Source organism: Struthio camelus, chromosome 8, assembly GCF_040807025.1.
Source record: "Struthio camelus isolate bStrCam1 chromosome 8, bStrCam1.hap1, whole genome shotgun sequence".
Lineage (NCBI taxonomy): Eukaryota > Metazoa > Chordata > Aves > Struthioniformes > Struthionidae > Struthio > Struthio camelus.
Window position 1 is genome coordinate 25,872,082 of NC_090949.1, and position 15,927 is coordinate 25,888,008.

The 15,927-nt window shown below is 46.5% G+C and overlaps 1 protein-coding gene across 24 annotated transcripts in view; it reads left to right on the forward strand.

Moving 5' to 3' along the window:
- PTPRF (protein tyrosine phosphatase receptor type F) overlaps positions 1-15,927 on the forward strand; it is a 399,448-nt gene that overhangs the window by 298,656 nt on the left and 84,865 nt on the right. For all 24 annotated transcript variants that reach the window (XM_068952831.1, XM_068952832.1, XM_068952839.1 and 21 more), the window contains one exon: positions 6,706-6,816. In XM_068952831.1, the coding sequence (XP_068808932.1) occupies positions 6,706-6,816 (111 nt within the window). The remainder of the gene's footprint in view (positions 1-6,705; positions 6,817-15,927) is intronic.

A 15,927-nucleotide genomic window follows, 5' to 3' on the forward strand; every position in this document is an offset into this window, starting at 1 on the left:
CTTCTGCCTTCTTTGAAATGGGAGAAGCTCCTGCCTATGATTCAGGACCTCAGGGTTTAGCTTAACTCCTTACCCTGCAGGGGCTGCCCCGGATAATAATTTAGGATAATAATTTAATCTTGAAGTTCCTGTTTGTTCATCAGAAGGACATGGAGCTGGCGAGTACCCATCACATTAGACAGTAGCCAGCTGCTTGGGGTGACCAGCAGATGATATCAGCAGCCCCATGTTTGAGCAAGTTACTCCCCAATCTTGTTTTCAAAGCAGAAAATAAGATGTTCATTTCCATTTCATTGGAATTGAACTAGCTCAACCTTTAGTGAAAACTGGCTGCTTTTCCCTGCCCCAGGCTGTAAGAGACAGCAGAGCACAGTTGCGTTTCAGGTGGGGGCTGGATCGGACAGGCATTATATCAGATGCACATGAGGAGGTAAAGCAATATCATCATCCCGGGCATTATCCCTCTCCAGTCAGATTTATTTGTTACTTTTCTGTCACCACAGGAAATATCTGAGGTTCCTATACATAAGAGTATTTCTTCCCTGCAGACGTCAGCGTAGCAGAGGTCTGTCTGAATTAACGTTATATCAGCTCACTTGGGTGTCAGAAACTGTCTGTCTGAGAAGACAGGTAAACACCCGCACCAACTTCTGTATAGCTGCAGCTAAACCCTTTTCAGTACCGAGCAAACTGGTTTAAATATAGCTCTGGTACCTCTACACTATCCGGCAAGCTGGAGCGTAAAGCTCTCCAAAGAGATTAGAGGAAGCTAAAAGAATGTCTTGGCTGTCCTTTTTTTTTTGAGTGTGTGTTTGTACATTTGATTGCACTTTGTATGTGGTAGGATTTTTTCTGTTTCTTGAGCTTTTTCAGTCAAAAAAAGAGAAAGCAAAACAACTTGGAAACAAGATGATGTGTTGCAGAAGCAAACGGTGTCAGGGGAAGGTTGGGTGGGGTAGTACCCAGAAACGTTTGTAATGCCATGGTTTTTACCCTTTGGATTCAGATTGACTCGTGTCCCTTTAGAAGCACATGCAGAGGCATTACTGCGTGTTTGACAGTGCTGTAGCTTGCTTCTGACACAGAATCCCCTGAGATTTCCAGTACCTGCTGGTGAGAGATCAGAGCATCCTCAAACTGCTGTCTCACAGGAGACCTAGAGCCCCTGAGTGCATCATCTCCCCTCCTCTCTCTCTGCCAGAGTCTGGCTTGGTTGCCAGAGTCCGGTGCTATCAGCAGCTGTCTCTGGTGCGGACGAGATTGATTTCTCAGCCGCGCTGTCATCCAGAACAGGCCCCTTGTATGCCAATCACCAGGCTCACAGGCATAATGAACGTAATGAACGCTAACAATGAAAATATATTTGTAGTTATCTTGTTGCATAATTGACACTGCTGATGGCTAGTGGAGGCTAGGTGCGTTCTTTTGTAACACCTGGGAGGTGCCGCTATTATGAACTGCAAAAACCTAGTGAACATGGAAAATGCTATTTTTATTGTTAGCGACTCGTAAGTGGTTTTGGTGTCTTTATGTTTGTCACAGGTCTCATAACAGGGCAGTTGTTTATCTTGGGCAGCGGCCAGGGTGTCAAACTATAACCCTCCCGTTGTCTGGACTCTCACGTTGTCCCTTTCTCCACCATGGTCACGCTTCATGGTCCTTATCTGGTGCTGCCTTGGCTCTGGCCCCTGCTCCACAGATCCCCAGATTTTATTAGAAGGATTCTCCTTTTTCTGCGAGTGAATTTTTAGCAAAAGGGGGACTGGGATCCACATCTGAGCACTAGCTGAAGGGGTGACTAAGAATACTGCTTCAGTAAAAGTCAGGTGGTGTTTCTGCGGAGGATATTGATGTGGTAGGGCAGGAGGAGAGAGATGGAAGGGGTTTGGGGTAGCCACATGCTCTAGCATGCAGGAAGGGGAAAATATACCTATTTTCAGCTGCCTGAGAAAAAGGGACCTGGTCAAGTAGCTGGGTTCATTCACATTTGCGTTGCAAGTCCTTTCCTTAGGTCAGTGTTGTGACAGCAACCTGGGTTCCCTGACTCCTTGGGTAATTACAGGAGCATTTTATTCCCTGTGTAATTTGGCTGAGGCTATGAATACCAAATACCCCTGCTAGGGAAACGGAGCTGCTCCCACTGCGAGGCACAGAGGTCCAAGCTGAATAGGGGTGGAAGAGGAGCCCCAAGAGCTGTCCAGTTTGGCTCCCATGTCATGTTTTGTGGGTGCTCATGATGAGCTATGGAGCTATCATCTTCTCTTGATGAGGTATGGAGCAGGATTTCAGGGAGATCAGCTTGTAGCTCAGAGCTTTTTATATTTGATTTGTCACCTAAAGCAGTGAGTGACAAGCCCTCTGGGGCACAGCAGAACTGAGCCCTCCCCACAGGCCTGCCAAGAAGGGCCCTTACCAGGATCTGCCTTCTCCATGCTCTGTGTTTAACTTTTTAAACGCTTCATTTAAACACTGTCACTGCTACTCATGATTTTGCCTAAGCACAAGTATATTTGAATAGATAAATATCTTGGAGAGCTGCTAACGGGGCTGTTGTCAGTGCCCAAGTTTAAAGAGCAAAAGAAAAAGCTAGGAGAGGAGGGAAGGGACTGGCACGGAGATACCAGCACAGAGTACCTACAAGGGATGCTTGTCAATCAGCAGGACATGTTTCTGCCCTCAGCTCCTGAAAGCTCTGCCTTGTCGCTCTTCTCCCTGGTACTGGAGAGCAGCCAGGGTTTTTTTCTCAGGAGCTTGCAGCTCTCTGATATGCCGAAACATGTTACGAGGAACAGATCAGATCTGTGAGCGAGATCAACGTGTCATCGCAGCATGGCAAGGCACGGCTGCCCGTTCTTCTGCCGAAGCCCTGCTGCGGTTCAGGCTGCTCCAGCAGTAGCAGCAGTCGAGTGGTGCTCGGCAGGAAGAGGTTTCGCTTTGATGCATGCATACTGCTGCAGAGCCTGAACAGGCGCTCCCGTACGAGCTGTTCACTGCTCCTCCCAATACATGTGTGCCCGTCCTCCTGGTAGATGGTCCTCGCACATCCGCTAGAGCTGAGCATCACCCGATCGCATGTCAGAACTCAGCCATGCAAACGAGAAGGCGGTGCACAGCACAGAAGCACTCGAGGACTCCACATAAGTCTGCTGTAATATCCTGTGTGAAGAAGACCTTACTCAGCAAGTTTCACGACGTAAATCCCAATGTACTGTATGGAAGTAAATCAGCCTTCTTCCCCCTGGTTTTCAGAGGCACAACGGATTGTAAGATGAGCCATTGGCAGAGCTAGGAATAGAAATCAGGTCCCTGCATTCCCGGGCCTCTGCTCTTGTCAAAGAAAAGAATTCACTGCACTTTTGAATACAGCTTCAAATACAGATCTTCACAGGTCTTCAGATACAGCTTTTTTGAACTTCAAAGATAGGAGCTGCTCAGGACTCGGTTCTACCTTTCATGTGGGTCCTGATGTCCCATCCAGTCTAGACCTGGATTCTCTAAGAGGTGAAACTACTGCCCTTCTCTGGGATGGCCAAGCTCCGAGGGCCTGCAGAACTTTGCAGTCTGGGAGTTCTTCCCAAAGCTCAGATGCTTTTTTTTTTTTTCTTTTTTCTTCTTTTGATTTCCAGCTATGTCTGAGTATTTATTGATAAATATCAGTATCCCTCAGATAACTCTATACCTTCTTGTACCCATTGCTTAGTTGTAGGCCGTCCTTTGAGAAAACAACCTCCGTAGTCCTTCCGGCTGCTATCAGTGTGCTGTGATGCTTCTGCTTTCTGCTAGCTTTTAGCTATACTGAGGGCTCTTCATTAATTTTTTTTTCTCTTTCTGGTTCAGTTGAAGGGTTCGCTTTAACCTCCTGCTTTCTGAGCTCTCTCTTGCTCTTGACGTGCTATAGTTTGAGCAGTCATGCCAACCCAAATAAAACCAGAATCACTTGCCCGATGTCTCTGAGCAGTTTGCAGACAGTTGCTGACATATGTTTGATGTTTGTAGTACGATTCCCATAGCCAATCTGTGTCCACTCTGGCTGCGGAACAGACAGGCAATAATAATGTATGATCTGCAGCTCCCCTCCACCTTCATTTTCTTCATCCTCTTTTCTTGTTCCCTTCCCTCCCCAGAACTGGTGTTGGAGAAAAGAAATAAATGTCAGTTAGTCAAACTACTCTTTAAGAGGCATGGCGATCCCAAGATGGCATAGCCATAAAGGATATAAACACCAATGACAGGTGTTAAATGGCTGAAAGGGGTACAGCAAAAGGTATGTCTTCACTGCAGAATTCTCTAGGGATCTTACCTGGGGGTTACCTGCTAACTCTTTCCTAGGCAGGCACTGCTGCCTGTCACCTGAAGCTGGCCCTCTTTCACAGGGGGAAGAAAGGGAGGAAAAATCAGAGAGCAGGAGCTTATACAGCAGCACAACCCCACAGAGTCCTAGCGATGTGCACCTGAGGGAGTGCAGCGCAGCGGAGGGCACTGCAACTTGGGTATGTTCTGCAGCCAGCTGCTCGTGCCAGAGGAGCCTAATGTGAGCGCGCAGAATTAGCTGCAGCAAATGCGTGCCCACCGAGTAACGAGCAGAAATGAAGAGGATAATACACGGCGAGTTCCAGGAAAATCTTCCTGACAGAGAGCATAACCACGCTGTGGCATAAATTCCTGGAGGAAGTGGTGAAAGACCTATCACTTGGCACGTTTAAAATGGGATTGGACAGAACACAAGTACACGTACAACAGGGAACAATCCTGCCCTGACCCCCAGGGAGGCACAAGATAACCTAATAGGTCTTTTCCATTCCTAGAGTCTCTGATTCTCTGTAGCTTGTCAGTGCTGGGAAGCTTCCTCCTGCTCCGCTGCCTGTCATGCGGCTGTCAACTTGAAGATGTTTTTCACGGATAGCATGTAGAAATTCGACGTTCTCCCTGAATTAAGCATCAGTGCTCTGTAGGCTTTGGGCTGTGGGTGTCCAGAGAGCTCCGTGGCTAGGGAAAGCTGGCAGCTCCTTTTGTTAGTAGGTGGAGAGACTTCTGCAAACAAGCTTTCTCTAACTGAAGCCTCGTTTCCAGCACTAATGCAACAATAGGGAGGGCTCTGTACATCATTTTTATTATATGGCAGAACCCAGTGAAGTTCATTTTTCCCCATGACATATAGACTTAGGCTACAGTCTCAATTTATCCTTCTAAATAATGTAGGTGGCAGTGGTTGATTCACATTAGTTTTCCTTCTGTTCTGATGATATGAAAAACTGAGTTTGACCTCCACAGCTTGAACCAGCAAGAAAGGAGAAGGGAATTTCAGCAGCTATTCTCAGTGCTGCGCTCCGTGGTCGTTTTGAACCGTGGCAGGCAGAAATGAGTTCAAATCCTTACAAGCAAAGGGGTTAATGTTTTCTTCCAGTTCAGTACCTGGTTTGTGAGCAGAGTTCCCTTCTTACAAGCAATCCTAACTGGCAGAATCTGAGCACTTGGAGGTGCTTCAGAAGTTATTCCTGTGTTGCCTGGGGGAAGCAGGCTGAGCGACTGCCGCTTTAGTGTCTGGCCAATGGCTGTTTGCTCCTGCAGTGCCTTGTTGCTGTCGCATGCATCCTACTGCTTTCTTTTTCTTCACCTCCATCTTTTAGTCTCCATACGGGGACGAGTTAGTGGGGTTTAGATGTGACCAGTTTTACAGTCTTCTGTGGTGGGTGAGAAGCAGTTGGGTGAAAGACCAGTCCTCCAGGCCAGCCAGCGCTGGACATGAGCGGCACAGGCAAGCAGATGAGAGAAACCCGCATTAGATCACCTCATTTGCCCATTATTGGCGCTCCCTGCATAAAATGCTCCCATGTGCTCTGGTGATTATTGCAATTATTTAGGTGTGCCCCTGGTGCATCTGGCACTGTGGGTATGGGGTCAGATCATGTCCTGAGGAACCTGAAGTTGGTGCTAAGCAAACGTTCCCGAGGCCGAGGCTGGAGGAGCCGGCGTTGCCATGAGCAAGGGAGGGTGGCTTTCACAGGAGCTCCACGCGACAAAAAGTGTGTATTGCATTTGTGTATACCTTTCATGTCTCAAACTGAATTTCTGACCGTTTACATCATATCTAATCAAATCTGAAAGGACAAGGAGATCACTGACCTGGGGAAAGCTGACAAAAGGGAAAGTGTTTTCTGAAAAGGGGTTGTCTGTTGGAAGGAGGGATGGTGAGGTGGGAAAGATGGGGCTCTGCCATTCTCTCTGCAGGAAGGTCACAATTTGTTGAGTATTTGCCAGGCTTTGTGTGTATCAGATGAGAAACAAAGAGCTGCTGTTAGTGGGCTTGGTGCTTGGCTGTTTTGAGTAAAGGCTTATTAAAGGTCCTTTTATTAGACAGGAGTCCCATACGAAGCTTTAATTAATATGTGTGTATGTGTATGTTTTTTCCCTTTATTGAAGCAATGAATATAAGTGTTTGGGGCGGTTGGAAATGCATCAGTAACTGGTTCCCTGTGCATTAAAAAAATAACAATAATCAACTTCACAAACTTCTACCAGCAGAACGGCTGTGGCTTGTGGCTGCACGCTGTGGTACCCTGTGGGTCCAGGGAGCAACAGCACGATGTATTTATCCAGGAAGATACTTTAAAAACGTGGGGCATGGCCTTGGTCTTCTGAGGCTGTCTGTTCAGTCGCCAGCTACGCCATAACCTGAATTGTCTGTGTCGTCTTGTTTGTGCACAGGAGCTCTGCAAATAGAGAACAGCGAGGAGTCGGACCAAGGCAAATACGAATGTGTTGCGACCAACAGTGCGGGAACCCGCTACTCTGCCCCAGCTAACCTTTATGTTCGAGGTAAGAACAGCTTCTGTCAAAGGGAGTCACTCTGCCTGCCCAAAGAGCTGCATGGCTTTTCAGCGGAAGAGTGCGTTCCCCATCGTAGCGCCCTGATCACACTTTGAGGATTGTGTGACACAGCCTTTTTGCTCAAAAACCAACAAATAAAGTTCAAGGGTGTCTTTGATTCACAGTGGGTTTGACTCAGATTTGCTGGAAATCTGTTTTTGCTGTTTATATGGTGTTTCAGAAAATGCTGAAATAAGGGCAGAACTGGAATTCCTTTCCTCCTTGAACTCAACTTGGTGGCACGGTTATTTGAATTGGGAGCAAGGGATGCTTAATCGTCTTTGTCTAAACTAGCCTTTGGTGGAGAGGCATAAAGCAGGTCACACTGATGAGCCAAAGGTGCTCAGCTATGGGCGAGCAGATATTTAGAGACTGCTTTGGAATGTGTGTCTTTAAAAACTGAAGAAGGGAACAGCTTTTTGGAGTTGTGCTAATCCATCTTATATGCATCAGTGATTGAGCCTCTGGGCCTTAATGGCTCACACTGGGCACCTGCTGGAAATTAGCTGCAGTTCATGTAAAATGACTTTCTAATGGTAGTTGTGTTGCCAATTTAAAACTATTTTCACTATACCAGAATAACTAAATTTTATATCAGGACAATCTCTTGCCAATTTTCTTTTTCTACCTTAAAGATCTTTGGGTTAGCTTGGAGAGATGCAAGGACTAAATCCTCCATATGCTTTCTGTTAATTTCAGCAAGAAAAAAACATGCTTCTTCCTATGAAACTCTGTATCGCCAGAGCCACTGGTCAGGAACCCGTGGGAAGTGTAGTTTTGGATTTTCCCAAGAAGAGAAAAGCAGATTCTTATGCTGGTGCTACCCGTCGTTTGTTAGGAAGTTAGAACCAGATTTAATTTCCACATAGTAAATCAGCTGTCTAATAAAATTTCATCTTCATTTCTTTTTCCCTCTGCTTTGAAGAAATTAAATGCAGTCTTAAAAGCTGTGTGTACATTGGTTAGTATGGAAGGACATGAGAATGATGAAGTCTTCACGTGGCTGTGTGTCTGCTTCTAGGGGGGGCTTCTGGCATTGTCACCTTTGCTTATTCTGGGGGGAGTGCTTTTTTATTTTGCAGCCTAATTTGGATTATAAAAGTCTTTGGAAGACTGAAGTATCCAATTAAGCATATTCAGAAGATGAAGCTATATCTGTGCAGTGGAATCACTCATTTCACTCTCACAATGTAATTATGGATGATTTTAAACTCCCTGTATTCTTGCAAGTTCATTTTTCAGACAAGCTGTGCTAAAACACATCCCGGATTGGGTCTTAGTTACCAGCTTGGCTGTTGTTGCACAGGTTTGTGTGAATACCCAAACATTTTGCTGCAGTATTTGGGATGGTTGTGCTTCCTGTGACATGCTCAGATTTTCATTGCTCCGGTTTTCCGTGAAGGTGTGGCTGAAAACAGGCACAGCAGCTTCAAGAGGTGGAACCTCTTAAAACTTTTTGGTGTCTCTCCAATTTGTACTCTTTATTTAGCAAGTGAATCCTGTACAGCTGAGGAGTGTGCTGAATTTTACACTTGGCTTGCTGCTCAGCAAGGTTCCCCTGCTCGATTTGTGCTGGGCACGCGCCTTGGATGGTCTGCACATGTGAGAGTATCCTGATGTTCAAGGGAGAAAACACGTTCCTAGGCATATGCCTTACTGTTAACCATTACTTTCTCCATGCATAAATTTTTGGAACAAGCCTTTTTATTGCACATAATCTTTACAATGTCAGTCTCCAGCCTGCCTGAGCCTGATAAAGCCTTGCTGTATATTAAAGACAGGATATACCATAAATTATTACCAGATGAAAATCACTGTACATGCTAGGCCCTAGATGGTGTTTATGCTTGCAGTTTCTGATATCTAATGTTCTACAAACAAAATATCATATCGTTAGTACATTAGTTAATGATATCTAAAAGTCAATCAAACCAAGAACAGTATTTTATTTCTTTAACAAGCAAGGAAAATATGAAAATGTCTTAGTTTCTCAGGTCTGGGGTGCAGACTAAAAGAATCCCTGGCCTTTCTCCATGTGATTGTCCTGCAGTGTTGCCATTAAAAGGTTCAGTGACTTCCAGCAGGGTCTCTAGAAAGCACCTGCATCTTTGTGAGAGAAGACGTTAATTAATGCTAAATTACAGTGAAATTAAGTATTTCAGCTGCCCCACCTCTGCATGGTGGTTTCATACTGATTGACCTTCTTACGGTGAATACCAAAAAAGTTAGCCACTTACTGGCAAGCATGGCTGAATACTGCTTGTCCTGTAGTTGTATGAGCAGCGGTATTAACTTCTCAGAAGTGTTTGTGCCTGCTCTCACATATAGCTTTTTTTTTAAAATAGTTCAACTGTTTGCTTGCCTCTTGATTCTTGAGGTTTATGTTTTTGATCATGTCCCCCCTTTCACGGCCTCCCAGGTAATCCTTTGTGGGTGTGCAGTGTTAGAAAGCACAGGCTCTTTAGCATCTTTAGCCTATTTCTCATACTAACAAAGGAAGATACTGGGTTCTGAGAAAGAGTATCCAGGCGCTGCTCAGGGCTTCCCATATCAATGAAAGAAGAGGAGGAAGAAGGAGCAAGCTACACCAATGTCTTGTCTCTGCAAATCCTTCTGAGCCAGCACTTCAGCACAGATGGACTTCATTAAAAGTTAAAACGTTTCCACACCAGGGATTTGTAAAGGAAAATGGATGCATTTTCCTTGAAGCTATTATTTTCATCTTACTAACTGTGCCGAAAAGCAACCCTCATAAGCATTCTGCTTCTAAACTGACAGGTCTAAATGTCCGTCGCCGCAGAGCTGGGATGGGCTGGGGAGCCGCACTGGGAGCGGATGCCTCCCGCTGTCGCCGTTCAGGCTGCCAGGCGCAGAGGGTTACAGGCAACTTGGGCACTGCCGGAGGAGCATGAGCAGCGTGAAAGGCAAGGGCAGGGAGTGTGCCTGGCAAGCATGGCTAGCTGGGGTGTAACGGGAACTTTAGAGGGGGCACAGTAGCACGTCCTTGTCCTGCCGGTGCAGATGTGCTTGATGGGTGCTGCTTCGGATGTTGTCTTTCCCACCATGGAGGAGCACTTATCCAGTTGTGGTCCATAGTCACATGTATTGCAGTACCTCAAAACCATGATTAGATTTGGGACTTGGTAGTGCTGCAGGGCGGGAGGAAGGGAATAAAAACATATGGAAGAAGTGATTTCTCTAATGCCGAGAGCTTACTGTCTAATTTAGCAGCAAAAATCCAAGAAGTTGATTCAAGACATAAATTGATTGAAGAGTGGAAGGGAGATTGGACCTAGCATGAAAAAAGGTTGTGTCATTTCCCTGTGCTCGCTGGGAGTGGAATATAATGGTACTAATTCACCCAAGCCTTTGGTTTTGTATGAATACATTTCACTCTTGCTTTGCCTGCAGCTGAGGGACATCTGCAGAAAGAGAGGGTTTTCAGCGAGGAGGCTTGTACAGCCCTGCCTGTGGAGGCAGTGGCGTCTGTGCTGCCCCCCTCAAAGCAGGCACACTTACTTAACTGCTTCCCTGCCTGAGAGGTCTGTTCTGCCCTGCCCCTCCTGTACAGATGGCTTTTTTTTTTTTTTTAAATACTTAAGTGAAGCAAATGAGCAGAAGGGCTTACAAAAACACTATGTAGTTCACTAGGTCTGGTCCCCAACGCTGCTGCTTACAGCCGTGAGCAGTATAGATGCTATTAGGATAGTACTTATTGGAGTATTTACTCTGTACTTGCTGGCAAGTGAGAAATTTGCTGCTCAGTTTTCCTTTCTTAGGTGCTGCTTTTTAAACTTTCAAGGCATAAAGGGAAGAGGTCTTTGGCGTGTCCTGGTAAGGCAAGTACAGTAAGTTCCCTGTCCCAAAATGTGGCACATACTGTGCAGAATTGGCTGCACAGCTGCTTTTAAAGACAGACCATTTTAAACTGAAATATCTCCTTTCCCCCCAAATTCCAAACTAGTAAATCAGACTGCAGTAAATAGAAATGGTATTACTGCCAAAATCTGTACTTTCTTGATCTGCCTTTTGAAAAGCTAGGCTCATATTTGATTTGGCAGAGGGAAAACTTGTTTGGAGTCTGAAGTTTTATTTGCCAAGTTTCACTAAGGAGCCATCACCCAAAGTGAAATTAGGACTGAAGCTCTGTCCCTAGCAGCAGTTCCCTGGACTCTGCAGGGTTTTACGCTTGGGGCTTTGGTGGTAGCCCAGGCTCAGACACAGAAGGAACTCACCGAGATGGTTGTTTGTGGCTATACAATGCTTGTTGCAGTGGAGACCTTGTGTAAATAATAATAATTCTGAATGATTGTCATGGGCCTGGAGCAACAAGACTTGAAGCCTTTAAAAGGGACATTTTGCGCTTACGTAATATTAAAACAGCTAAAATAGCAACCACCGTCAAAGCTTGAGGGTATTGCCAGCAGAACAGTAAAAGCAGAGGACAGCGGTCAAAAAAGTAGCAATCAAAACTGGGGATGCCTGAAAAGCAGCTAGGTAACAGGGAACCTGTTTCTTTGCAACCCAAAGCGGCATGCACCTGCCTCTCACCAGAGCTGGCTGGGGGAAGTCACTTGAGCAGAGAGGGGCACTGCCGGTGCTCGAGGGCTGGCAGCAACTTCAGCCAAGCAGAGACAGCAAAGCCCTGCAGGGGAGATGCCTCGATGACAGGCAACCCGGACAGGCTGGTGAGTCAGACCGGATGACTCCGACTTCAGCCGCAGACAGGCACATCTGCCCTGGACCTTCAGCAGAAGCAAAACCAGTCTGAGATAGCAGCTGTAGAGTAACTGCCTGCGGGCAGCTGGCACCTGGCTGAGGAGGGAGGGAGGGTTGCAGGTCTGCAGGGCTGTGATCTCCACGAGACACGTGGTGCAGTCCTCACCTCGAGATAATGCTGCAATATGTTCCCTAGAGCAGTGACCTTTTGATGAAGAAAGTGCATTCCCTTTTACAGGATTTCCATATTTTTAACAGCAGTTCCTCTGCCCCCACGTGCTGCCCCATGCTGAAGCCGCTGCTGTAACCCAAGTTAGAGCAGCGGTAGTTTGGGCAGATGCCCTTTGGCTAGTTTTCAGCCAGCTCGGTGTGAACGCAGCCAGCAGCGCAGCCAGAGCAGTGGGGCGCTCGGCATCCACTGCCCGTGCAGGGTCTCCCTGCTGGGCCCACGCGGTGGGTCGCGCTGCCACCACTCAGCACCCAGTACTGGGACTGGCTGGCTCCAGGGAGAGCTCGGGAAAGGCTTCCGACATGATTTCTCTTCCCCATCTATTACTGTGGATATTTTTGTCGTATTTTCTCCTGGAGTGAAGTGTTCTCTGTTCGTGTATCTACGATGCCATGATAATTATCTGTGTGCCATGATATTTGTAACAATTGCTGTTTAATAAATAATAGGTTTTTGCCCTTCTCCTAGCACCTTACAGCTGAAGATTTTGATGTGCTTTACAAACTCAACTCAATAAGCTTAACAATCTTACTCCTTGCAAAGTCTTTTGACAGTTAAAAGTGCAGTGCAGGACTCAATCTGATTATTTGTAAAGTGACCTTTATGGAAAATAGAAGCAGACTGGCTGATGGCTAGATACATGATAATGCAACACGGAAATGGGCTTGGAAACCTATTTCCCTCTCTTCCCCACATGACCTGCATAGAGGTCTGTGGAACAATTAGGCATGCATATCCATGCTGACTAAATGCCCATTCCCTCCCCTCTCGTATCCACTTGCGTAAAGGGTTCGGCAATCCGTCTCCGGTGCACGGAGATTTTCCATTCTTAATTGAATTTGTGCATGTATGCGTGTGCACTATGAATGGGAAAGGATGGTTGGGTGCCCTGAGCATCCTGTCTGTCTCTCTGGGAGGGAATATACTCATCGCTGTGGCATGAGAACATTGTTCACTGCATATAATGAGAGATTGTCTTATTCTCATGTAATCTGGCATAAAAAAGACAGTCTGTCCTTTTGTTCCTCTATACCTCTAAAAGCTGCAAAAAAAAAAAAAAAATCAATTATGTGGAGTCCTTAAGATAACAAGATGTGCTTTTGGAGATAAGCAGGAACAGGTTCATCCCCCTTTGGATTTTTGTTAGCCTCTGTCTTTTGGATTGTCTTTGGGTTTGCCTTTATATTAGTGTTTTGCATAGCACTGGGGTGTTTTCAGCACAGGACAAATGCTGATAGTTCCTAGCAGAATTGCAGAGCCAACTTGGAGAACGAACTTTCTCGTTGCTTTTAGGAAAGTATTAACTGCCCACTCTGAAAGCCTTAGGAATCTGTGGCTTTGTTTGAGCTAGTGATGTAAACTCTCAGACCTGCACATTCATATCCTGGCCACAGCCTGCTGCCCTGGTGCAAGGTGCTTATGCCTAAGAATACGCAAAAGCAGAGCCTCCTGTAAGCCTAAACTGCAGCAAGCTGCTGTGGTTAGAGTATTGCTGCTGCTGTGCAAGATGAGCATGTCTGTGGCAGGGTAAAAGCCAAATTCAGTCAGCCTGGGAATTTCTGTCTGCAGCGCACTGGAGCCATCTGACAATCAGGACTGGCAGGCGCATCTCTGATATGGCCTTGCGCTTTGTTTCTTTGCTGTCTCCACTTGGTTCTCAAAAGGAAGCCTTTTCTACCGTATGGGATTGGCTATGCCCCGCTGGCATTTCTGCTGTGACGTGACTTGCTTTGTTGGACACCAAGACTGGTATAGCCAAGTCAGCTGTCAGGCAGCTCAGGTTCCTAGTAACGTGGTCGTGTGTATATATAATGGGGGATACACTGGGCATGCCCGTCCCTGAATCCTCTATCCCTACACGGGCAGATTTCACTACAGCACGTGCTCTGCGTCCTTTGTTCTATGAAAAGGTGAACAACCTCTAGATAAAACATGATTCTTAATTTAGGAGTGACATGGATAAAGAATTGGAGATAAGGGAGAATGCGATCTGTAAGGAGATGAAACTTCCAATTTACCATTTATCAGTCTTTTTTCTCAGATAAAGCATTATCTATGATCTATTTAAGCATTAACTAAGGGAAAAGAGGGAGAACTTTTTGTCCAGGTGTTGCCTCTCTCTTTATATTGCTGTTCCAAAATACCCTGCTACTGTTTTTTATTCCCTATAAGCCACTAATATAATAAGAGATTAAGAGATAATCCAGCAATTAGTGACAAATAGCAGGCCCCCAAACTTGTACCTGTTTGACAGACTAGAAAGTAATCTGTTTGAGTTAGCACGTTTCACACGTGTCTCCTCACCTTCCCAAATGTAATCTGAAGCGTCAACACGATGGGAAAGCCACTGCTGGCGCAGCCTCCGGTCCATGTGCCCTGCCAAGGCCTGGTCCCCGCCAGGCTCCCCGAAATAAACCTCCCGGCCATCACGTGCTGCAGCAGCTCCCATCTCCCTGCCTGTGGACAGGCTGGGCTATGCCATAGCAAGTCAGAAATGCAGCCATGTGCGCCAACGTCCTTCCAGAGCTGGGGCTGGCAGGCGCAGGAGGCAAATCCTGCTTGTTGAGAAGAGCTGAGCAGAAGGCCAAAGGCTCTCCCTACCCGCTGGGGCCATGCAGATGCGATAGCTCCACTAGGTTAAAAAAGAAAATGGTGACTGGGAGCAGCAGGAAAGAAGTCCTCTCCGGTCGGAGGATCTCACAAGAATAAATGAGTCTGGTGTTAAATGTTTCATGGAACAAGAGGTGAATCCCAGGTCCGAAGCAGGCCGAAGGAAACCTCGGCCTTAAACCAGGACTGCTTGTTTCGAGGACGTTCATGTGGGGGTACTTGCTGGAGGTGGCCCTTGCTCATGGGTCAGTGTAGCTCTGAGTTGACTGGTTCTGGTCCTGTGACATTGGTTCACTTCAGGAAATCAAAGCAACTGTTTTGCAGTTCTCCAAGCTCCGTTACACCTCGTAGACTGCTGGTGTAGCTGCCATTGGCAGCTGTACCTGGTCTGTACCATGGTGGTGTTGGTTAAAATCCTGTCCTCTAATCACGCAAAATGGCTCACTGTTCTGTACCCTGTAGAATACCACATGCTGTTCTTTAATTTGCAGTGTTTCTGCTGGAAAGCAAATTCCTCCCCCCACCTTCTCCTTCCCCCATCAGAAATGTGACTCATAAGCAGTCTTTAACTATCAAATCCACTTTTGTATTCTCTCAGCGAGGGTTCGATTACTGCTGATATGCCACAGATCTGTAGCTGGAGTGAGGTCACTCCTGCTAAAGAAATAAGATCTCCTTTGTCTATAAGGAAAATGCAACTAACCTTCTACTGTCTCTCCCACAGGAACAAAAACTGGGACCTCCTCAATTCTCTCTGGGTGTTTTTGTCCTTCTGATTTCTTGTCCATCTCTCACTCGCAGCACAGTATACCCATAAGGCTCTCCCGAAACTGAGCCCAGCTGAGACTGCACATGTCTATCAATTAATTGTCTAATACCTCTCTGCTAGATTTAGCTCTTTGTTTGGAGAGGGGGAGCAGCTCTTCATGGTAGAAGATTTTCCATTCACCACTTGGAACACTGCTTTCATACTTGATAAAATTCTGATCTACATGTATATGCTCTTCCCAGTGTGTGGTCAATGGGTTTAAAGTGCCTTTGCCATCATCTCTATAGTTGGAATGGGTGCACGGGAGCGTGTGAAGTCCGTGTAGTGGCTGGAGTCCCTTGCTCTGCGCGTGTGTTGTGTATGTGCTGTTTGCACGTGTAAATGTGTCTATGCTTGCAGCATCTGGCACAGCGTGGGGCCGCCCACTGAAGCACCTTCCTTGTGAGTATGTGTGAGAAGCGCAGTCCTCCCTGTCTGGTCTCTGAGAGCCGTGAGTTGGCCAGGGAGGCAGAGAGGCCAGCCCCACTCATTGCCGGCCAGAGCAGTGTGTGGTGCGCTCTTTGCTGCAACGTGGAGTGGTGTGTGTGCGCTGTGGGAAGTCGTGGCTGACCTCTGTAGTCTTGTCTTGTCGTTTCAGTGGTGTGCGGACAGATGAAGCTTGGCCTGTTTTTACTCTCTGTGTTTTTCCTTGTCTTTTTTTATTCCCTCCTCATCTTCATCGCACTCTGCCATC